The sequence below is a fragment of the Talpa europaea genome (assembly GCF_964194135.1).
Source record: "Talpa europaea genome assembly, chromosome: 4".
Classification (NCBI taxonomy): Eukaryota; Metazoa; Chordata; class Mammalia; order Eulipotyphla; family Talpidae; genus Talpa; species Talpa europaea.
This window is the reverse complement of record NC_140070.1, coordinates 117231969-117256898: the sequence shown is the minus strand read 5'-3', so window position 1 is coordinate 117256898 and position 24930 is coordinate 117231969. Positions and strand designations below refer to the sequence as shown.

Below are 24930 nucleotides of genomic sequence, written 5' to 3'. Positions count from 1 at the left end.
CACTATATTAGTGTTAGCTATTATCATTTCATTCTTGTCTTTTATAAAATACTCTAATGTTTTAATAAAGAATTCCATATTTGTTTTATATTCTAAGTTCCATATTCTAAAATGTGATCTTGTATCTGACTAGATAGCCATTTCTACTTGGCTTACCTTTCCTATCTATTTTCCTCTGAAGTTGGCTAAGCCCAGAAATGACTGGCCCCAACCATGCCTCTGGGTATGCAGTCCATGCCATCTGACTTCTATCCGGCTTAGACAGTGACTCATTGGAACCCCTTCACTTTGGATTCTTTCATCACTTCTCCCTGAACACTACTCATCATCTGCATCTGCAGCCTGGATTATATATTCATTATATCCTCATTCTAGAAAAACTTTGACTATAGAGGCAAGTGCTGAAACTTGAACTCTTGAATCACCAAATGTTAAGTTCCCTTCTTTTCCCCTGCTTCAAAAACAGGGTCCAAAGTGCCTTGAACTCTATAAACCAAGCCAGCAGTGTCCCTAAACTCAGAATTCCTTCCCAAAGTATAAAGGCCCACTTCTCTTTCTAAAGAGCCATCAAAGTTCTTACAATTTCTTGAGTTGCAGAAATAAAGGTCTGCCTGCTCCCTTAGTATCTAAACCTTTTTCTTAATACATAGGAATCCTTAATCCTCCATGATTTCAAGACTCTGGATTCTCTTGGGTTACTGCTTCAGAAAAAAAAAAAAATCTGTCTTTCCTTGAATTCTGGAAACATAAGCAATCTTTCCAGAACTTTCTAAATCTACTACAGTTTTCCTAACACTTACTAGTTTGATATGGCTGGTTCATTAGCCTGGTTCATTGGGTATCCTATACCCAAAGATCTAGCGGTCCAGAAGAATTTTTTTACTCAATGAAAACCACCAATCACTCCCAACGAATCAGCAAGAGAGACATATTTCATATTATATATTACATAAACTGTAGTATTACATATTACAGAAGTTCTGAAAAAACACAATTATCAAGATAATCAAAACTTTAGTATCATAGCATGGAAAAAACAACAAAGAGTCAGGACATGTAAAGAACCCTAAGAACTCTACAAAGATCAAGAATGTTCACACTAGTTAATTTTTTTTTCATATTAAAAGAGCAAAAAAGGCTAAGGTGAAAATCTATTGCTTCAATAAAGGACAAAAACAGACTAAGCTTTTATTATTAATATTTGAAGAAATATTCTGTCTGAAACTCTGGTTCAGGTCAGAGTTTCTCAAACTAAATAAAGGAACAGTTATGGGTTTATATTTTTGAAAAAGAACAGTAGACATGTCATTGCAATGTCAAAAAAGCTCAGAAAATTTTCCAACAATTACTTTGAATGGCTATACTATCTCCCTATGGACCAGCAACAGTTTGTAAGTCAGCATTTGCATCTGGACCACTCTATTAATCAAGACCATTTCCTTGGTTCTTTATACCCAGTCCTACCTTAGGGTATTTCATCTTGGCAAGTAAATATCCTGCCTCTAAAATCTATTATGGCCTGGCTAGAATGCGGTGTTCTCATGCAGATCACAAGGTTTTAGTGCTGGGACAATATGGTCACAACGAAGCCTCAGTGTGGCTCACATGCTCACTGGCTGCCCCTGTCTAAGGGGAAATGGTAGCAAGTGGCAAATTAGGAATCTAAGTCCAGAGAGTGACAATACCGTCATAGCATCAAATGTAATGTCACTTTAACCTCTCATTTTCCTGGACTCATCACAACCACCTAGAATTCAACCTAGGTCCAAAACAGTTTCTTCTTTTAAGAGGCAAGAAAGTAACATATTCTCAAGACAGATCTTTAACAAAATATATATATTCCTACCCTAAGTTGCCACTCCACCAAGTCAGTTCCTGTGATCATCTCAGTAATAGGATGTTCCACTTGCAGTCTCGTATTCATCTCCATGAAGTAAAAATTGTGCTTTGAGTCCATAATAAACTCCACAGTTCCTAAAAGGTAAAATGCAATGATCACATTTCAATGGCATTTAATCAGAAGCATATCAAAATCCTCCATGACATATCACTTATCTCTGCTGCCTTCATTCATTAGTAAACACTTTGCATTTCATGAAGACATTTCACATTTTGCAGCAGCAAATGAGCCTTAGTCAAAATAAGGAGTCACATGAAATAGACACAGAAAGGATAATTGCGATTTTAAGCAAATGGCAAGCCCAAGTTATGAAACCAGTCTTAGCTGTTGTGGCAGTTGAGACCATACTTGGACCCTGTGTCATACTTCAGCACACCAATATCCCTGGAAATCTCATACTTCAACTTCCCATCTCACTCATCTCACTCTAACCCTGTGGTGAAAAATGCAACCCCTTTCCATATACACAAGCACACACACACACACACACACACTCTCTCTCTCTCTCTAACTGTGGGCTTTTGGAAGCTTACTTTAAAAATTATTTTACTGGTGACCCACTGAAAGATTGCATAGTAACTAAAGCTTATGTGAATACCTATCTACTGGCATTCTATTAGACAGTATAAAATTCTCTATCAAAGTATTGTTTCAGCTTGAAGGACTTGCTCCCACCCTAATACCAAAGCCAAACAAAGGCATTACCTTATAAATATTATAGAAGAAAAGACAACTGCAGGCCAATAATCCTTATGAACAAAGATTTTAAAAATCCTTAATAAAATATTTACAAATTGAATCCAACAATGTATAAAAAGAAGTATACACCATAATCAAGTGGGATTTATCCCAAGTATACAAGGCTGGTCCAATATTTGAAAAACAATTAATGCAATTCATTAGATCAATAGATTAAAGACAATACAAGAATCACAAAAAAAAAAAGCAGTTGGAAAGCCTAGTGAATGCAGTAAGACATGAATATACACATAAAAGAAAGAAATAAAACTGTCTGTGGTCATAAATGACTTGCTCATAAATGACTTGCTCAGAACACCTGAAAGAATCAACCACCCCCTGCAACTAATAAATGGTTACATCAAGGTCTCAAAACATGAGGTTAATATATGAGTAAATCGTTTTCCTCTATACTAGTGAGAAACAAGTGGAATTTGAAATTAAAAACACAAAACCATTTACATTAACACTCCAAAAATGAAGTAGGTATAAATCCATATATGGAAACTACAAAATCCTGATGAAGGAAGTAAAAGAATTAAATAAATGGAAAGATATTAAGGACTAAAGTCATGGGTAGGAAGACTCAGTAAAGTCTATGTGGAGGGACAAAATTACCCAGAATAGCCAGTTCAATTTTAAAGAAAAACTTTCTGAAGACTGACACCATATGCCTTCATGATATACTGTCTTGAAGGATGAAGAGGAGAGGGAAGGATGAAGAGCAAGCCACAGAGGATGTTTAGGACAAAGTACTCTTTATGATACTATAATGGTGGATATGTATAATTTACATTGTCCAGACTCCTAGCATGTACAACACCAAGATTGAGCCCAGATATGAACTATGCTTTCTGTGTGATAATTATATATATATTAGTGTAGGTTTGTCAATTGTAACAAATGTACACTCTGTTGGGGATGTTTGTAGTAGAGGAGGCTGTGTGGGTGAAGGGCTGGGGTATGTGGAAACTACTTCTGCTGTTTTGCTGTGATCTAAAACTGCTCTAGAAAATGAAAGTATATAAATTTGTTAAAAAAATTTTCAGTGATTTTTAAAATAGGATAGAAAATATCAAAACAGCATTACACATAATTAGGACTTAGTGAAATGTATTTTTCAAATGTATATAAGCACAAACATTAATGCATACATAGTCAATTTCAATGAAAAATATATTTCTTAAAGTGAATTTGGTCAAAGACTGAAAGTCAATGATTCAAAAGTTATGTTCTTTTGACTTCTGAAACACAAGTAAATGATTATTTCCTTTCTTTCATTAAAGGGAATCTTTTTTTTTTTTTTTTAATTTTTTTTAAAACAATATTTGCTTCCCCTCACCCCCTCAAGTTGAGTCCCCATAGAATTCCCTTCCCCAAGGCACCCGTGCACCATTAAAGCAAATCTCAACATACCTGCTCCAACATAGTTTACTGCTTTGGCAGCTTTGACTGCAGCTTCACCGAGTTTTTTTCTTACTTCAGGTTTAATACCAGGCTAGAAAAAATAATTAAAGTAAATCCCATTATTATCTTACCCTATTAAACTTTCCATTAAGATTGAATATTACATTTCCATGTATCAAATATTGCATAAAGAAATAATTAAAGAGAGAAAAAAACCTAATGTTATACATTTCAAGATATACCAGTTTGTGACTGTATCCAAGTTTGATGGCTCTAATAATTTCTACACATTTCAGAAAAAAACTCAGTATAGTGACATATCTCTATCCCTATCTACAATATCAGCTTTCAAGCATTACAGTCATTTGAAATTATATATATTAATATGAAAACTTTGAAACTTTTGTTTCAAGTTGATACCCTGGGTCACGTGTCCAAGAATGATCTTGGAATAATGGTAAACCTTGAGATTTGAAGTAAACAAGAAAGGTTAATTAAAAAAAAAAAGGTAGGCAAGGCTTCTAACATTTTAAAACACTGCTCTACATATATATATATACACATATATATAAGCCATCACTGCTTGAAAATAAGACTTTACTGAAATTATTGTTCACATTAACTTCAAATGATTTAATATATACTGCAACAGAAATTAAGTTTTGAATAGTGATTAACCAGAAACCTCAGATTCCTGACCTTTTAGAAATACATATTGAAAAAAACCAATTATGTAACTTCAGACAAGAAAGATTTCTATAGCATTACAGGCTCCAGAGAAATGTAAATCTTAAAATCTTTAATCTGAGGGGTAGGCCTTGACCTAGATAACATCTTAAATCAATCAAGAGGTAGGCTCCTAGGCATGTAAATAATCCTAAGGGGGGCAAAAGTTAACAAACAGGAGTAAATCTCTCTTCACAACAGAACTTTTAAGATAGGAAGATGACTACTGTATTTTGGAAACATCTTAAACTACAGTTAAAATGAGAGAAACTTCTTCATAAAAATTACATTCCATTAATCAAACCATTCCGTGTCTTAAACTTTCTAGTTAATTACAATTTAAAATCTACATGGAAACACTATACAGCTACTCACGATAAGCCTGATACTTGGGTAAGAGGAGACTTTCCTCAATACCAAGCAGAAGGAACATGGCCCTGTTGCGTCCTCTGGATGGTAGTCTAAGAACAGGAGCCCCCTCACCCCCATCCCCAACACTGCATTGGATGTTTACATTATATTACTATTGGGAAGTGTCTGTCCAGCGGACTTAGGGGTAGACATTTAGTTTCACAGATTTCTTTTTTTAATTTTTTTTTTAAAATTTATTTATTTATGCATACAAGAGCTGGGGTACAGGCCAGAGATGCAGTGGGGTGAGAGGATTCACCAGAGACAAAGTGGGGAACAGAACAGGCAGACTGACTGAAATACACTGCTGAGGGGAGCAGCGGGCGAGACAGGAGGTCTGCTTCACCAGTGGGTTTCTCTCTGGCTGGCCAGGGATCGAACTCGAGCTGCAGAGGCTGTGGATTGCTTCATAGTGCAGTGCTTAACCCCTTGCACTACCAAGGAGGCCCCTAGTGTCACAGATTTCTAATGTGAAAATCAGAGTGACTAAGGTTTATATTATAGAGAAACCCACAAATTTGTTTACAATTTCCTTACCCCTGGGGCTTCCTCAATGATTTTCTGATGTCTCCTCTGTACGCTACAGTCTCTTTCAAACAAGTACACAGCATTTCCATGGTGGTCACCAAACACCTGAACTTCTACATGCCTATTTAAAAGCAAATGCACATGTTAATATACTTCATTAAGGGTGACAAATATTATATTCATGAAGCCAAACTGTTGGCCAAGGTGGCCAGAATTCCTCTATTTTTATTTTAGCTAAGAAGTGATATTTTGACCTCAGAATAGAGGATATGAATTTAGAAATAGAACTAGAGTCAATCGGATAAAAAAAAATCAATGAAAAATTTCCATTTATGGTTGACCACTAAAGTGAAAAATTATATATGAATGGGCTGGGAGAAAAGACAGAAAATATGAGACTATGACATCAAAATAGGGGTAGGTCACAAAATGTACAAATTGTCATCGGAAAGCGTGTAAATTTGAGAACACCAAAATGTCAATTACAGCTGCATCACATATATGCTCAAAAAGTCAATAAAAACTTTAGGCAGATTTCTTTTAAATCAACTCTTATATTCAGTTTTTATAAACTGTTGCAGTTAGAAAATTATATATACTCAAAAGGATATATTATCTTTAATCATAAATTTAAAAAGTATTTTAAAAAGCATTATTTATTTATTTTTTAAAGATTTATTTATTTATGCTTTCAAGAGCTGGGGTGTAGGCCAGAGGTGTGAGGGGTTGGGGGATAAGAAGATTCACCAGAGAGAGTGGGGAGCAGAACAGGTGTATCTACTGAAATACACTGAGGGGAGCAGTGGGCAAGACAGGAGAGATCTGCAGTGCATGTGGGTAGCTCCCTGGCTGGGGATTGAACTCGTGCTGCAGTGACTGCAGATAGCTTCATAGAGACATAACTGCTGAGACTTAAGCCCCTGTGCCACCAGAGAGGCCCTAAAAAGGTACTTTAATGTTGAGTATTGATAGTAAAATTATGAGAAATCATATTAAGGGTAAATGCACAAAACATGAAAATAAGACTAACACAGATCATTTGGTAAACACGAAGGATACTTTCTCAGGTTCACACTATACACTCACATATCCATATATATGTTCATATGTGAGTGTTTTAGAAATCAGTGATCAGCAAATAATTTTTCTCTTTATTTTTAAAAATAAACATTGGGGCCTCCCCTGGTGGCGCAGGCGGTTGAGCACCGCGCTGTGAAACTGTCTGCAGCCTCTGCAGCACCGGTTCGATCCCGGCCAGCCGGTGAGGGTCCCACATGGTGTGTCAAACCTCTCCTGTCTCGCCTGCTGCTCCCCTCAGCAGTGTGTTCCGTCAGTCTGCCTGTTCTGTTCCCCATGCTGTGTCTGGTGAATCCTCTTACCCTCCCACGAATCTGGCCCCGGTTCTTGTATAAATAAATAAATAAATCTTTAAAAAAAATAAAAATAAAAATAAACATTGTCAAATAGAGAAGAAACTTTTTTTAACTATTACCCTGTATTTTTTTAACTTTTTATTTATATTTTTATATTTTATATAATTCTTACATCATTTTTCATTTTTGCACAATGTATGCATTTTCATCTTGGTTATAGACCCCATACAATTCCCACCCCCCCTTCTTTTGATCCTACTCCCTCCATCAGCACCACCACCACCACCACCACCACCCCTATAGCGTGTTTCTAGTTTATAGTTACTTGCTGATTTTGATTTCTACTTTATTATAATTAGTCTTTTACCTGGTCCCTTATTTAGGTTTTCTGAATTCCTGTTATGAGTGATACCATCCGGTATTTTTCTTTTTCTTTCTGACTTATTTCACTGAGCATGATCCCTTCTAGCTCCATCCATGGTCCCTACACTTTAGAAATAGTTATTTTTTCCACTTCCTGTTCCAATTTTTTTCTCAGATCTTTTCTGTGAGAACCTGGTAGGGTTCCTGGAAATAAAAATCCATGAAAATTTGGGGGGAGTTCCCTAATGTTGGGCCCCAAGATGTTTCTCACTGTTGTGCTAGTCAACACTTAACCTGCAGTAATCTGAAAATTTCCTAAATGTTCCTATCAGTTTATGCAATCTGTAGCTTCTGTTCCAGGTGAAGTGATCTCAGCTATGATTTGCTGTATTCACATACCCATCAGATTTCGGGGTGGTGGTTCACCCTGCAGTCTTGTTTCTCTGATGGATATAAAAGTCATTGGCTTTCATTCTGTTCAGCTCTTTACTTGCTTTTCAAATGTGAGTCACAACTTTCAAACTGGAATATCAGAGCCAACTGTTTTGTTTTTCAAATTCTAATTGTGAAATTCTACCATTTCCACTAACTGTCCTTTATCTTTTAGTTACCGCAAGGCAGGCGACATTAGAGCAGGGACTCCAGGTTCTGAAAGAAAATGCCTGGAAGAATGTCTACCATACTATAATCAGGGGATGGGATTAGGAAACTTAATGTGTTTCTATACTCCTAGGATTCATATTCTATATAATGTGCACGCATTTCTTTCATAATTTAGTTTTAAAAATCTGAGTCAGAAAAAAAGCCAAACCCACCTGGGTGTATCCACAAACTTCTCAATCAGCATCGCATCATCATTGAAAGACTTCTTAGCTTCTCTGCGAGCTGCTTCTAACTGCTCTTGAAATTCATTTTCAGATCTAACGATCCTCATACCCTAAGATAGAAAGAGAATTGTCTTACAAAAAGAAATTGAACAAAGATTAGTCTTAAAAGGAAAACCTGAGGATACCAAGCTTACTTTTCCTCCACCACCACGGACTGCTTTAATCATAACTGGGTAACCAATCCTTCCAGCATGCTCTTTCAGGCATTGGTCTGATTGGTCTTCACCATGATAACCTTCCACAATGGGTACCCCAGCAGCAGCCATTATGGATTTGGAGGTGCTGTAAAATAAAAACAAACAAACAAACCCAGAAGATGCCCCAATTCTATGAATTATTTCATAGAAGAGAAGCATAAACACAGTCCATTGTTTTTGTAAAATACAATAGAACTTTCAAAATATAGCATCCCATAGATAAAGAACTACAGTCTAAGACAACAAATACTAATATAAAAATGTCTACTAGTTAGTATTCCTCCATCCAGTTTTCCATGTGGTAGTTCGTTCCACCTTGCTATTTATGTTGATTAGAAACAGCTAATTAATCCCAAAAAGTTAATAAATTACTAGAAATAGTTGAGTATTTTTGTTAACCACTGAAGTGTTAGGTAAATAACAAGATGGTATAATTACTTTGTCTATTATAGGTAAAATAAATCATTTCAATTGATCTTTTTAATATGATTATATTTAAAAAGATGTAAACTCACCTCTTTATCCCCATGTCTCTAATAGCAGATGAAGGAGGACCTATAAAAATAATGCCTTCCTGCTTACATAGTTCAGCAAATTCCATGTTTTCTGAAAGGAAACCATAACCTGGGTGGATAGCCTAGAAGTGAGAAATGAAAGGATAAACTTCCTCTAGTGTCCACTGGCTAACTCTAATGCAGGCAATATTTTCCTCTGCCTCTCTTTAAGGCCTCTCTTTAAGCTGGTAATAAGCACTCTGTTTCTATCAAAATCTGTTTCCAAAGAGATGTTTAAAACATTTATATTTAAGTTCTGAAGACTTACCTGAACCAGAAGAATCTGTACTTCTTTCACTATGGTAATATATGTGTGTGTGTATATATGTGTGCGTATATATAAATATATATATAGTATCACTTTATCCACTGTTAAGTGTACAATTTGTGGCATTAAGTCCATTCACAATGTTGTGCAACCATCACTGTCACTCATTTCCAGAATGTTTTCATCATCACAAACAGAAGGTGTATTCATCAAATAGTAATTCCTCATTTCCTGGTAATCTCTATTTAACTTTCTGTCTCTATGAACGTGCCTAATCCAAGTACCTGATATAAGTGGAATTATACGATACTTGTCCTTTGTCAGCTTATTTCATTCAGTATTATTTTAAAAGATTTATTTATACATACAAGAACTGGAGTACAGACCAGCGGTGGGGTGGTGGGGTGAGATGATCCACCAGAGACAGAGTGGGGAACAGAACAGGAGGATTGACTGAAATACACTGCTAAGGGGAGCAGCGGGTGAGTCAGGAGAGGTCTGCCCGTTCTGTTTCCCACTCTGGCTCTGGTGAATTCTCTCACCCTCCCGCGCTTCTGACTGTACCCAGTGCATGTATAAATAAATAAATAAATAAATCTTTAAAAAAAAAAAAAGTCAGAGAGAAATATAAATATTCATATACACAGATGTTCATTATAGCACTATTTATAATAAAATGAAGAAAAAAATACCTGAAAAAGGGAGAGGAAAGCAAAAAGCAGACTAGGTGTAGATATTTTAAAGAGGAAAGAAGCAACTCTTGCTCCCAGTTCAATAGCATTGACAGAATTTCTGTACTGCTAGAATAATAGTTCAGTATGTACATAAGCAAGAGACTGTAAAAAGGCAAACTTTTTCGACATCTGAAGCTTACTGCTTCAATTTTTATTTATTTTAAATTTATTTTATTAAGCCACAGAATAGAATTTTTTAATTTAAATCTTTCCAGAGTCCTTTAATGTTTAAGTGTTTGATGAATGTTAACTATTTTTAAATCAGGTTGCTGAGCATTGTACCCTATATCTTGTAACAATTTTAGGATCAAGTTGTCAATAGCAACAAAAAAAATCTATTGGTATTTAGATAAAGACCACATTGTTAAATCTATAGATTTGGAAAGAACTGCCATCTTAATATTGATTCTTCCAATGATACAGATGTATCAATTTGCTTATGCCTTTCTTGGTTTTTTCCTTGTTTTAGTTTCCAATACATAGGTTTTGATCCGCTTTTGCCAGCTTTACTATTAAGCATTAGATTTTTATTGATGTTACTTGAATGTAACTGTTTCCTTAATTTCAATTTCAAAGTATTTGTTGCTAGCCTCCCTTCTTAATATTTATATTTATTCATATATATTCACATAAATACATTATGCATTTATATATTCATATAAATATATGTATATCTATTCATATAAATAATGTATCATTTCATTCACTAAAACTATGATAAATTAAATGCTCTCCATTCATAACTAAAAAGAAAAGCAGCTAGCTTCTAATAAAAATAAAGTTCAATCATACATTCTAGGAATGGCCTCAAGAAGTTTAATTTTTCTTTGTAAGAACAATTTGATATATCCTAATCAGAGCACTCTTGAGCATATAAATGAGTTAAAAGGAAAAAAAAATTCTACTATCACTAGAAGGCTAATTTCCTTATCATCAAGCATATATTGATATTTAGCTACCAATTCACTTTGTTGGGTCACAGGATCGCATGCCTATTTAGATGGTTCAGGCCATAGTATTAACATGTTTTTAAGAGTAAAGATAGACAACTGCTATCTCCTACTCTTCTTTGCCAAATAATTTTTTTCATTAGTTTGTACCTATTCTGCCCTGTGCTTCTTTACACATATGAAGAGATCAAAAGTTCTTGTTGACTGCCTTCAAACAGAAATGAGATGCTTCCTTTCTTTGGTGAATGAACAAGTGGTATCCTTAAAGTATTACTACTAATACTTTCCTACCATACCTTTGATACTTGAGACAAATGGATTTCCTTTTGGTCAACCATATGGATAACCAGAATTTAGTTAATAACTTGCTATACTCATTAAAGTTACTTGTCAGTGATTTCAAAATAGCTGCAATAAAGTTATTCATTCCTGATGGCACATTAAAAGAAAGTGGATCACTTTCATACAATATTCATGCTTTTAGCTAATCCAGATAATTGAGGGGCTGAGGCCTGGGCAAACTTTTTTTTTAACTTTTCACTAAGGAATAATATACACACAGACAATTGCACATCATAAGTGTATAACTGTTACAGACAACACAATTTTCATAAACTGAATGCACCTGTGTGGCCAGCAATAGGGTAAAGAAACAAAACATCAACTGCATTCCAGAAAATCCCTTTATACTCCCTTCCAGGTTACTCTAGGCCCTTGCCTTAAGCCACTAATTTCATTAGCGTTACAAGGCTCCTCAGGTCATTCCAATCTGCAGCCAGGGTTTACTACTACCTTTTCCCAGCAAGAGCAGGTCCTTGACACAGGAACAGGTTCTAGCCTCTGCTTCTGCATTCCTAGAGCTGGGTTGGTTTTTCTGGTCATAGTGGTGAGTTTTATGGCCTTATCCCCAAGGCAGACTTATCAATTCCCTTATCTATTTCAGCCTCCCAAACCTGCCTTCTGGGCAAGTAGTGGGGGCTTAATTTTTAACTTTAATAAATTGTACCCTGACAAAAGCTAACTGCAAAAATGACTGGAACAGCAAATCAATAGCTAAAGGGAGACCTCAACATGACTGGAGGAGACATGAAAGATTTTATGAAGCAAGAATGCAGGTAGCAGTGAAGGGTAAGTCTACTGTAGTAAACTCCTAATTACTCTTCGAGCTTTCTTTGATTTAGTCCCATCTTTGCCCCTCCCCACTATCCATAGCCACCAGCAGCCATGATGATCTTATTAAAATATAAATCTAATCACCTCACACTCCCCAGCTTAAAATCCATTAGCTACTTAGTGTGAAATGCTTTAAATATCTGCATGTATAAATTAATGCCTAGGGTATTCAGATCAGAAATGTTGATTCTAAAAAGGGGAATAATGTAGGTCCGTAAAGCCCCTAATGAGGTTGCCTTCACTTCTCTTTGCTTCACCATGCCCTACCGTTTTCTTCCTGTGACAGCTGGTTTTAGCTCCCAGCCCAACCTTCCATACTGGTCTTTGTGATGGTGATCTTCAAAATACCTTTCCTGGGGTTGGCTTCCTGTTAGGTTCCGCCAGCAGGAGTCACTGTGGGTAAAGTGCAAACAAGAAAAGCTTCCCTATTCTTCAGGCTAGACAGCACAATGTTAGTCTTCCGCTTCTTTTGTTATGCTCAGAATCAGCTTCATTATACCCCTGCAGCCAGGGGAGGCCCCTCCACAAAGATCTGAGTAACAGCTGCAAAAAGTCCCTCCTCCAGCCCTCTAATGCTGGTAGAAGTAATTCCTAAATTAAATTCCCTCTGTTGAAATATCTAATGGAATTTCAATTTTACTGACCGAATATAGAATGAGACAGACACTCACTGCCTTTCCTCCCTCCGCGTTGAACACTTTTATTCCTTGAACACCAAGCTTGTTTTCAAGCCCCTGTGCGTGATCCTCCCTCTTTGGTCACATGACTGGCTCCAGCTACATTCAAATGGGGGCAGGCAGCCATTCAGCACCCTATCCAGTCTTTATCCCCCATCCTGCTTTACTTTCTTCCAACCACTTATAACTTTATGACACTCTTAGTTGTATCAAATATTTATTTAGAGGTATATTATCTGTCTCACCTACTTGGGGGTAGGAACTGTGTCTATCCTGTTCATCTCAGTTTCTATGCTTAACTGGCACAACGTAGGAGACAAGTAAATGCTTGCTGAGAGAGTAAATGTATGAATGCTAAGAGAAGGAGGAAGAGTACTTCAGGCGGTGGAACAATATAAGCAAATGCTTAGGAGAAGAAATATACATGGTATAAGGAGATGGAGAAAAGTTTATGGCTCTATAATACAGAACCAGCAATGAGAAATGAAATGTTTTGAAAAGTATTGGAAAGTTTTTAAACGTCAGACTTCAGAGTTTGAACTCTATCTTATAATCACCAAAAATTTACTTGAGGGGAAAGTCAGAGGATAATAATAAAACTAGTGTTTTAGGAACACAGCGATAGAGAGAACTGTTTAGAAACAGTCGAGAGTCAGAAATCCAGATAAGAGGTCAAAGTATCTGGCTGTGTGACTAAAATAAATTACTTGTAGAGACATTTCAAAGAAAAATTCCATACAAGTTGGTTTCTCTTTTATTTTGAAGGATAAAGACATAATATAATAACATCAAAGTTTTGAGCCTAGGATATTAGAAAACCAGGGAGTGGGGCCTTAGAGTAAGACTGGGAAATCAAGAAGAAAAAGATTTACACTGACAACCCAATAATCAAATGTAAAAATCTTGGGAAGGGCTAAAGTTAGAAAAAGATTTCTGTAACTAAGAAATAATATTGCTTAAATTGTACAAAGCTTTTTCCTTTTGCATTACAAATCTCATCATGACTTTTTTTTTAAGCTCTTTGGCCTCTTTATTTTTTAAAATAGATTTTTTTCAAACATCCTTGTTTATTTTTTCACAATATTTCTCCCCTCAGGTGAGGTCAACATAGTTTTCCCAACACCAAGTCCTCACAGTCCTCTACCACACTCCATCACGTTCTCCTCCCACCTCAAACACCCTTTGCTCTCTACCCTCCTCCTCCCCTCCTTAGTGTCTCAGATCTGCAACTACGTGACTCTTACCTGTGCAGCAGAAATTCTGGCCACTTGAATGATTTTCTCCATAGAAAGGTAACTCTGCTGTGAGGGAGCTGGGCCAATGGAATATGCTTCATCTGCCTGTTTAAGAAACATTAAAAACCTACACAGCTAGTATCCTCTATAGAACTGCTTCAGGGTCATTTTGTTAGTGTAAATAAAATGCTGGCTCTCCAAAAACAATTCAAGAATTGAGAAGCGTCTATGTTACAAAGTCAGTCTTAGAATCATTTACATGAAGAAAGTGCCAATACTTGTTTTTATGTATAAATCACATACTTAAGTGAAACTGAAGTGCCTTAAGAGAAAATAATAGGCATTAGTCATGGTATCATTATTAGCAACAATAACCTTAAATGTGTTTAAGATCAAAAATTTGCAATTTGACAAGAAATAGATATGTATAGCAAAAAATAAAATTAAGCTTACTGAAGTTTATATAATTAGAGTATGGTGACAATGTTCCTTTTATACATTTGTGGATGATCTTATACTGTTCCTTTTAAACTTTCACACAACCATAAGCATCCCTTGAAGAAGACAGAAAACTTCATTCAAAGACTTACTGAATTCTTGCTATGTATTGTGTGTTGAGGCTTGGAACTGTCTGCATCACAATAAGCAAAATGAATGTCCCTGTCTAGAGAGAGATACAGACACCAAATGTAGATTCATACACTTAATGGTAACTGTGACAAAGGCCAGGAAGGAAAAACAAAGAATATATTGCACATAAGAGGAAGACTGAAGGTAGTCAGGGAAAGACTGGGAAGGAAGGTATACCTGCAGAATGATCAGGACTTGGCGTGGCAAATGGGGGAGGGATGAGCTGGGAATGGGAATAGAGGTGGGGGGCAGAAAAAAAGGTCTTGAGGAGGTAAGAAACCTGGTACATTTGAAGAAATGAAGGAGGTTTGTGTGACTGGAGCACAGTAAGCAAAGGGCAGGGATCAATGTTGGCTGGACAGATGCGGGCACAGATTTCAGAGACCTTGTGGGATTGGTTAAAAAAGGCTTGGATTTTTTCACCAAGGGAACACATCAGTTTTTTCAAGTGAATTTTTTAATTTGTAATTCCACAAAGCACAAATCCATTCTTCATCTAGAGAATGTGAATAATACTCCAAGGCAAAGGAGCATTTTGACACTGCCCCCTCCCTCATCACAAGCCCCTTTCAGATAGAACCTCTATGATCAACCTGGGCATATTTTCACACATCCATATTTCTATTTATTGATACAAATTTATATAAACATGTATGCCCCATTTTTTATAACAATTGCATAATACCTACAATATGGAGATATCATAGTTCATTTAATCATGAAGTTCTTCATAGTCATTTAGGTTGTAAGAGCAAATATTAAAGTGGGCAGCAATTCAGTACATGCTTCTACTTGTACATACATATGCACAAACAGGTCTCTGGAGAGAGATCTAAAGGAATGTTTGCACAGCTGGATTAAAGAACATGAAATTTTAGTTATTCCTGATTAATTATTCCTTCAAATGATATCACCAACACATTTCCACCAACACACTAATTTCTTACCACATTAACCAATATTGAATACCTTTCCTTTTGTCTTTTTCAACTATTACTAGTATGGTGGATCAGAAAAAAAGTTTAAAGCATTAAAGCAGAGGAGTAACAATTTTTATTTTAAACTATCATTTTGGGAAATGTGAGAAGGGGTCAAGAGTGGAAGGAGGAAGGCCTCGTATGAGGAGATAGCATTTGAATGGTAAGAAATGATACTCACTTTGCCCTTAAAGTACAAGTGGTAGAGAGCTGAAAGAATGAAAAGTGTTTGGGAAATGGACTAGCACTTGGTGCTCACCTAGATGGAGGGAGGTAAAGGCTGTACAGTGGGAAAAATGAGGAAGATATATTCAAAGTCTTGTAAGTCTCCTAGACCTCTGGCATTATTTTTATAAGCAATGGTGTTGCCATCTACCAGGTGGGGTAAATCTGTAAGAAAAGCAGGTTTAGAACAGAAGACAGGTCATGAGTTCAAGTCAGCCAGATTAGCTTGGTACTTGTGATACATCCAGTTATAGATAGATGTTGAGTGAGCAGTTGGATGTATCATCCCCAAAATAAAGTCTCAGCTAAATGGGAGGGTGAAGTTCAGCAAAGTCACAGGAGTAGATGAAATGAGAGACTACAGTGATAAAAGAAAATATGGAGGATTCTTTAAAAGGTGAGAGGAGTCAGAGCACAGGTATACAACAGGCCTAAGAAAGGATGAGGGTAAGATACAATACAGGCAAGCACACTGTGGTAGGAAGTTCAGTTTTATCTTTTTCTGTGAAATCAGATCACATGTTGAGAATAGGTGGGTAGAAGGAGAGTTAAAGGTGAGAATGGAGTAAAACAGGTTTGAGTCATGGAACAGAATAAGAAAGAAAAGTAAGAGTCAATGGGTTTGCTGGGCAGTGCTGAAAAACCAGGAGAAGCTGGTCACCAAGAATTTTATGTCAGTTGCTGGGAGTATTGCTCCAGGCATTAAGAAGGTCAACAATTGGGCTCTGTCTCGTGTTTAAATATGTAACTAGTATTAATAGATAACACAACCTCAGGGGAATAGGGCCCTTTCAGTTATGACTTCACAGTTAAGCTGAAGCTCAGAAACATTAAATAACTTGTCTAAGATCCCGTGACCAGTAAATAGTATTGCTAAGACTGGAACCCTCTCCCTTCTCTTGGTATATCAGGGATTTGGACATGTGTCACTGAAAGAGAGCTTGGGATCATTTACATTCTGTGAACAGTTTTCACCAACCCATGATGAGATAGAGTCTTTGATATAAGTCAACTGTACAACAAAGCACACTATTTAGTTCAACTGGTATTATGTCTGGAAAATGTACTAGTGAGATTCTGAACTTATCTACTTAAACACAGATAACATTAGCATCTACAAATGTCAACATAAAGATCTAAAACTGACTTAACAATAAACAAATACAATCACTTACAACATTTGATTTCCAGGTTTTAACAACGTACCATGTCTACATGCATGGAATTCCTGTCAGCTTCACTATAAACAGCCACAGACTGTACACCCATTTTCTTGGCTGTTCGCATCACCCTGCAGGCAATTTCACCTCTGTTTGCAATAAGGACCTTAGTGATGTTTCGTCCTGTTTAAAACACCATGAAAATGAAACACAAATGTTACTGGGGACAAGGAATGAGAATAAAAAATAAATATTTTCTGACAGTTAACAACCAATAAACACTTGTTTTGCTAACATCAGCATAGCAGAGTCTAATATAACCATTTTAATTAATATTAAACAGTTGCAGCTTTCTTCACACTGAAATTCAAGATACTTTGATTAACAAAAATCTTTAAACTACTCAGTTTTCAACTTAAAATAAAATGAAAAGATGCTCTGTTATGCCAAAGATTAAATTATAAAACCTAAAGAAAACCCCCAAACATCCCAGTTACTAATAACTCACAAAAGTGAGTAATTTGTATGCCCCATGACCTCAAAAAGACTCAATCTGAGGAGTTAAATCCTCACAGTAATCTTATAAAGTAGATACTATTATTATCTAATTTTTTAGAAGAAACTAAGACTGAAAGAGACAATACTTTCTGGAAAGTACACAGTTAAAAGACATAATGGATCCAGGATTTGAACCCAGACTGGCTTCACTCCAGAACTCTGCCCCACTGCCTCTATCACTTAGTACATAGGGATATGCAGCTCTTGCAATATAAATAAGCATTGAGCCTGTTCCTGGCATTGGTGCTATGTTATGCTTTTGTATTTATATAATAAAACATACTTCCATCATCACATATATAAATGTTCTTTGACATTTGTAGGCCTAAGGGTTGTTACAGGACGTGGGTCACTAGGATAAGTATGCGTGCATGTGTATGGGGGGAGAGGCTACATACAATCAACTAAAAATTATACTTTTATATGTTTTTGTAGTTGGGAATTCCATGTAAAATTTTATTTGAAAAAAAGATTCTGCTACTTAAAAGGACTGTTTTAAAGCACTGACACCATTCATTGTCATGCTTTTCCAAGTCAAAATACTAATGGGGTCAGATAGGCAGGGATGAGGGCATAAATAAAAATGTCTCAGTTATTTCTCTATACATTTTAAACTCAAAAGCAAGAACATAAAAGAGGTGAAAACCATAACTCAGTATTTACTGAGCAAATTATCATGAAAAGACCAAAATTCAAAAGTATATGAGCATTCAATCTAAGATACACAAATTAAGGGAGTAAACATTAATTAGTAGTTACTTAGTTCACAATCAAAGCCAAGTAGCAACAAAGACTTAGTACCTGTGGTTGTTGCATACTTCATGGTTCTTTGCTTCCATGTCCATCTCCTAAAAAATGAATCCAAATGGAATTATAATTTAAACAGGATATGTAAGATTCACCATTGTTCTTTCAAAAGACTATACTAAAAAAAAAATCTGAAACCTCAGCCTCCCTGGTGGTGCAAGGGATTAAGCACCGCACTATGAAGCAATCTGCAGCCTCTGGAACAAGAGTTCGATCCCCAGCTGGCCAGGGAGCAACCCACATGGCGTGGCAGACCTCTCCTGTCTCACCCACTGCTCCCCTCAGCAGTGTATTTCAATCAGTCTGCCTGTTCAGTTCCCAGCTCTGTCTCTGGTGAATCATCTCACCTCCCACACCTCTGGCATCTACCCCAGCTCTTGTATGCATAAATAAATCTTTTTAAAAAATTGAAACTAAATCCAGATATGACCTTAGTTAAACAATAGAAGTCAAAAGTTACAGCTCTGGCTGTTCCCCCAGGTACAACATGTTCTTGGATAAATCACTTAAACTGCTTATTCCTGAAGTTGGCATATGACCACAAGCCAGAGATGTGTAGAAAATCAAGGCATTTCGGGGCCTCCCCGGTGGTGCAGCAAGTTGAGTGCAGCACTGTGAAGCTGTCCATAGCCTTTGGGCACTGGTTTGATTCCCAGCCCGCCAGGGAGATTCCCACATGGCACGGCAGTCCTCTCCTGTTGCGCCCACTGCTCCCCTCACCAGTGCTTTCGGTCTGTCTGCCTGTTCTGCTCCCCATTCTATCTCTGGTGAATCCTCTCACCCTCCCGCACCTCCCAGTTCTTGTATAAAAATAAATCTCTCTCCCTAAAAAAAAAAAAGAAAATCAAGGCATTTCAAGATCATCTAGTTAATTTTTTCCCAATTTTTTTTTACTAGAACCCAAAGTAAAAACTATATTTGACTTCACAACCAAGTACACACACAAGGGTTTTCTTATGTTTGGATACTTTCTATATGATTCCATTTTATTAAAATGCTGATCAAACTAAACTTTGAAAGGCACTGATTGAATCAATCCTTGATAAATCAGGTTTGAACACTGAAGCTCAGAGAAGTAAAGGGAAATATCTACACAAGGATGGCAGGAAGAATGTTGGCTGTGGGGATCAAGAAGAGTCCCTACCCACTGACTGCTGGGAACCCCAGAAAGTCACTTTTTGTCAGTATTTCTCAATATTTTTTTCATTATTACCTCTTAATGAGAAAACTTACTAAGAAATAAGATTTTGCCATACTTGTCAGTTTTTTTTTTTTTTTTTTTTTTTATACAAGAACTGGGGTACAGGCCAGAGGCGTGAGAGGGTGAGAGAGTTCACCAGAGACAGAGCGGGGAACAGAACAGGCAGGCTGACCAAAATACACTGCTGAGGGGAGCAGCGGGCAAGACAGGAGAGTTCTGCTGCACCACAAGGGTCTCTCCCTAGCAGGCCGGGAACTGAACCCGCACTGCAGAGGCTGTGGACAGCTTCACAGCACTGTGCTCAACCTGCTGCGCCACTGGGGAGGCCCTACTTTTCAGTTTTAAAAGCATACAAGTTTAGTCTGAGTTCTTGCATTAATAAGTAACAGAGAAACAGAGAGACTAAATCACTAGAGTTGTCTTAAGATAAAATTCATTAAGGACTAAGAATTTTTTTTCTGTTTTTACTTTCACTTGCATTTATTTTATTCTGAAATTATTTCTGTGGTATAACTCTTTGCTTTTTCAATTTCTTTTTTCTGTGCAACCTCCTCTTCTATTTTAGGAACAATCTGCTCTTTTTGCAGGAAGGATTGTCTTGATGTAGCAGGCAGAACTCATGCAGGGGTTAACCTGACCATGAACTCTGTAAATTCTGTACTGCATCTTGGGGGCTTTGTTCACCTTGATGTGCTCAATAGCCAGAGAATCTACATCTAAACTCTTAAGTTCAGCATTTCTGAATTTGGCATTTTAAAGCAGGTGCAGTCAAAATTCAGTATTCTTTTTGGGCCACTGACTCTGTTCAATACCACTGTGTGGCCTACTGATGCCACCAAGGTAACATCAGAATGGCACAGACTGCTTCTGTGGAGCGTCATCCTTCAGATACTCGGTGGCTTTTTGTACATGTATGCCCTGAGAGCATGGGCAGTTTCACAAGTGTTCTTAAAATGAACATGAAGGTTTGAACCTTTAGCCTGGCATAATTTTGTAGGGTTTCCTGGGCCAAGAGAATAGTGAAACTATTTTGAGATCACCTAAGGCAGTTATGGGAGGAGAGCTAAACAATGTTTAAGTTCTGTCTTATTTACTAATGCAATAAATTAACACTGAAACTTTAACCAAGAGCTGACAGAGAGCAGGCCAGATTCGTGGGGGGAAAAAAACACAATGTTCATTAGATGTCAGCTAAGAATAAGCTGAGCAACTATCAAACTGTAGAAGCAATTTCACCTGAGTCTTTTCTATGCATATCTGGAAGACTTGGCAAAACTATGGTTGTAAAGGACTAACCACTTTAGATCCTCTAAATAACAAGCCCTAAAAAGCACAATGCAGATTAGATACTATGTAATGATATATGTATAATATGTACATACTGAGACAGGGCAAGCTAGGGTTATTAGGCAGTTTTAGGGATAGTGCAGGAGGGGACCTCTGAAAAATTTAGGGAGGCTTCAGAGATAAGGACAAGCAAGGGAAAGTAACCCATTCCATTAGGAAAAACAAACATGCCAGGACCAAGGACAACATTGTTAATGCTGGTCCTGGTTTCCTTCAGGTGGTAAAGGGAGGCGGAGATTGGAGAAATGGAGAGTGGTTTAATTTATGGTCACATTAGAAGGGCAGCTGTTTAACTCCAATGCAGGGATGCCCATCCAGAAGACTGGGCCATAAATTTAAAGATGCAACAAATGGGGAAAGAGAAAGCTGTTAGATAAGGAATATGAAGATCCCCACTCAGTAGCAAATTAAGTGAGACAGCAGAGAACTAACCAATCACAAAGAGACTGGGGCAGCTTTAGAATAATGAGGGGGAAAAAAAGGCATATATTCCCTAAGACACGACTCTACTTTGGCTTCCTTGCCCCTCCCAGGCCTGGTTCCCTGGCCTGGGAGTCCCACTTTATTTCTGCTCTTTTCCTCCTCAATAAACTTTTTCTTCTAAACAAACCTGACCTGCCTCTTCTTGCTTGCTTGCCTGAGCGTCTGCAAAGTCCCTGCTGCGGCTTTGTGAGACTCCAACCCGTGGGAGTCTAGTGGCCGGGGCTCAGTGCTGCCCTGCAGCCTGGGATCCATTCCTGGCTGAGAGACTAGGCCTGACAATTCCGGTATCAATACTATGTATACAAGCATTTAACTGAACAAGACTAGCATTTCTCTGGGGCAAAGATGCAGCCAGCAGGATTACATAGAGACCCCCACACACTCAGTGCCTTGACACACTCAAGTAGATGCTGCTGTCATGAAGGGTTGATGGGAAGACCCACAGTTTTGTCGCCTGAATCCAACAAAATGATTTCATCAGAAGGCTGCTGCTTACTTACACCTTTCCAATTCATCTGACCTTACTTTCTTATTTTCAAGGAGGAAATCATCTTCCCTGAACTTTATAAGGCATTTTCTAACTCATTATCTGTTCTATCAGATAAGTTTCTGATAAGATTCCTGGGTAGGTGTAACAGTAAAACGGCTGCTTCTTCAAAGTCACTGTCACCAAAGCTTACAGCTCAAAATTTGAACTGCTCCTGAGTCAGGTTATCGAGAGTGAGCAATAGCTTTGCTCAAACTTTCAAATTTGCATACAAGAGCTTGTGACAAAACAGCTTCACAGCCCACTAAAAGGTGAATTCATTTGTTAACTTGATTCATTCCAACATTGAAAAAGAATTCCAGGAGTCTTTCTCAGGAACTGGGGGATAGGGAAACTGAACAGGTTTCAGGGTGACCTGGCTCCATCTCTTACAACTTGTTTAACAAAGGCAAGTTGTTGACTCCTTTGGGCTTAAAACTGCTCGCACACAGGGATTGCCCTGGGGCTTAGGAACTAAGCAAATGTCAGTGGCAAGAGGAGGGATAAGGGAGGAGGTGAAGGAACTTGGAGTTGGCAGTTCCAGCTCCACACCCTTCCTCCCTCTTCCCCCCTCCCATAACTGATTAGCGAGGCAAAAGGAGGGCTGAAGGGTGGATTTCAATGTTGGAATGAATCACGTTAACAAAACGTGAATTCACCTTTTACTGGGTTGTGAAGCTGTTTTGTCACAAGCTCTTGTACGCAAATTTGAAAGGAGGCAGAAGAGGAAGGGCTGGGTGTGCGCTGGTCTCCGCCTCAAAGCCGAAACTGAAGCAGAACCCTCCGAAAAGAATTGGGGGGTCCTTTTCTTCTGACATCTCCTCTCCCGACTCCGTACCTCTCACCTCGCGCCCACACACCTCCATCCCCGCCCCTGCACATCGATCCACCACCCTGCTCCCACCATTACCTGGGTGTCAACAGCAGGCTCGGGACACGCTGCCACCGGTTCCTCTCCGCCGCCACCAGCAGCACCGATGCTGCAGAGGCCGCTGCCATTTGCCTGAAGCCCCGCCGCTCTCCAAGCCCAGCGCACACCAGCTGCGTCCCACACCTTGCAAAGCCTTGCCTCCGCTTCGCGAGGCTGTTGTCCTCTGCCGGCCACCGTCCAGGTCAAAGCAAAGTAATAGGCCCTTCCTGGTGCTGTTGGGGGCGTCGCCGCCAGGACCAATCAAAGAGCAGACTACGGCGTTCCTAGCGGTGATTGGCTGAGCGGGACGCAGACCCGCGGAGGTGCGGCCCGGGTCTCCCACGCCTCTTGGAAAAGGCGCCTACTGGGGGAGAGGTGGCCTGAGTCTTCTTTTCCAGCAAGAGTGGCTCCGGATCCCTCTTTATTTCTTGGTACGCGAGATGCTTCCTAGTCGTCCAGGTTCTTGGGGAGGAACCCTCTTCGTGATCCTTATTCATCATCAAAGCGGCTAGGACGTGAAGGCGGTGGAGTCATGGGGAAAAGGTCAAATAGGCTGGAGAATAAGAGGCAGATTTCTCCAGTGTCCTCAAAAATAAAAATACTCCATCTAAAAATGGCAAGTCTTAGCATAATGACAGATATTTATAATTTTTAAATTAATGGTACTTGCTGGATCCACACTAACATCTTTGCTACTATCTCATTTTTTTTCTTCCAACTTATTCCTGCACTACATTCTACATCCTCTTTCTGTAACACGGTGGTCCCCAGGAAAGGGGGAGGTTCCCTGCCCCACCCAAGGGAGGGTGGAGCTGAGCAGGAAGAGGAGAAGCTGCAGAAGAGACTGAGGAAGGAAGGAGCAGGATGGAGCCAGAAGGAGACCTGGAGGAGGCGCATGGAGCCTAGAGACACGTGAAGAAACTGCGCTTGTCTTTTGGTCGTGGACTGGGTGACACAGATGTGGGTGAGACCCGTGGGGAGGTGACCATGGCAGCTTTTATCTTGATGTTGATTTTGCTCTTTTCCTTCAGAGCTTGTCTGGTTGTTTCTGACCCTTTTCTGTGGGTCCCCACTGGAAGATGCTTTAGACTTGTGGCAGGCTTTGGGGCCTTGCTCTGGGCCATTCCCATATGGAGGGACTTTTACCCACGAGGGGATGGGTAACTTTGGGTGCTTCATTTAGAAACTAGACTCTTTGCCTTACCTGTATTGTTTCCTAGTTTTATTAAAGTTCCTTCCCATTAAAGTCTCACATGTTTTGTGTTGATGCGGCGGATGGCAAAACCCATTTAGAATAGGCAGGTTTGCGGGGTTTGGGCTGCCCCTCTCCCTGTCCTATAACATTTCTAGTCTTTTTATTTTATTTTTATTTATTTTTTTTAGAGGCATGTTTTATTTATTTATTTGTTTGTTCATAAAAGCACTGGGTACAGTGAGAAGCGTGGGAGGGTGAGAGAATTCACCAGAGCCAGAGCGGGGAGCAGAGCAGGCAGAAGGACCGAAGTACACTGCTGAGGGGAGCAGCGGGCGGCAGGAGAGGTCTGCAAGCCATGTGGGACCCTCCTCCGGTGGCCGGGGAGCAGCCGGGGATGGAACCGGTGCTGCAGAGGCTGCAGGAAGCTTAGCAACCCAGCGCTCAACCGCTGCGCCACCGGGGAGGCCCCTCTTTCTAGTCTTTTTTCTAGAATATGCAACCTAAAATAAAATTGGTGCTCTCTCAAAAAAATAAAAACTAAACAAAAATTCAAAAGCCAAAATTGCCTGAGCTTTCAAAATAGTCTTAATTGACCATTGGATAGAAGAGAAAGTCAAAAACTAAAACTGCAGAACATCTAGAAAATAAAGACATGGAAAATACTACATACAAATGTTTATTTGGTATAGCTAAAATGGGGTTCACAGGAAAATTCAATAAAAGCAAATTAATCATTCAGTTGAAAGATTAGAAAAAAATAAGCATCAGGGAAGAATTAGTAAAGGTAAAA

The 24930-nt window shown here is 38.5% G+C and overlaps 1 protein-coding gene and 1 pseudogene across 2 annotated transcripts in view; both read right to left on the bottom strand.

The window, feature by feature from the left end:
* Window positions 1-23034, bottom strand: part of MCCC1 (methylcrotonyl-CoA carboxylase subunit 1) — a gene marked incomplete at its 5' end in the record, with an annotated part of 49080 nt that extends 26046 nt beyond the window's left edge. Inside the window, 10 exons of the mRNA XM_084231736.1 lie at window positions 1847-1974; window positions 4055-4136; window positions 5720-5831; window positions 8262-8383; window positions 8468-8615; window positions 9046-9167; window positions 14131-14226; window positions 17160-17296; window positions 18473-18519; window positions 22946-23034. Of these exons, the coding sequence (XP_084087862.1) occupies window positions 1847-1974; window positions 4055-4136; window positions 5720-5831; window positions 8262-8383; window positions 8468-8615; window positions 9046-9167; window positions 14131-14226; window positions 17160-17296; window positions 18473-18519; window positions 22946-23034 (1083 nt within the window). The remainder of the gene's footprint in view (window positions 1-1846; window positions 1975-4054; window positions 4137-5719; window positions 5832-8261; window positions 8384-8467; window positions 8616-9045; window positions 9168-14130; window positions 14227-17159; window positions 17297-18472; window positions 18520-22945) is intronic.
* On the bottom strand, window positions 20165-22901 carry LOC311169863 (large ribosomal subunit protein uL22-like; annotated as a pseudogene). The gene is made up of 2 exons: window positions 22881-22901; window positions 20165-20704 (listed from the first exon to the last, which is right to left on the bottom strand). The product of its transcript is annotated as a large ribosomal subunit protein uL22-like (transcript).
* Window positions 23035-24930: the final 1896 nt, after the last annotated feature.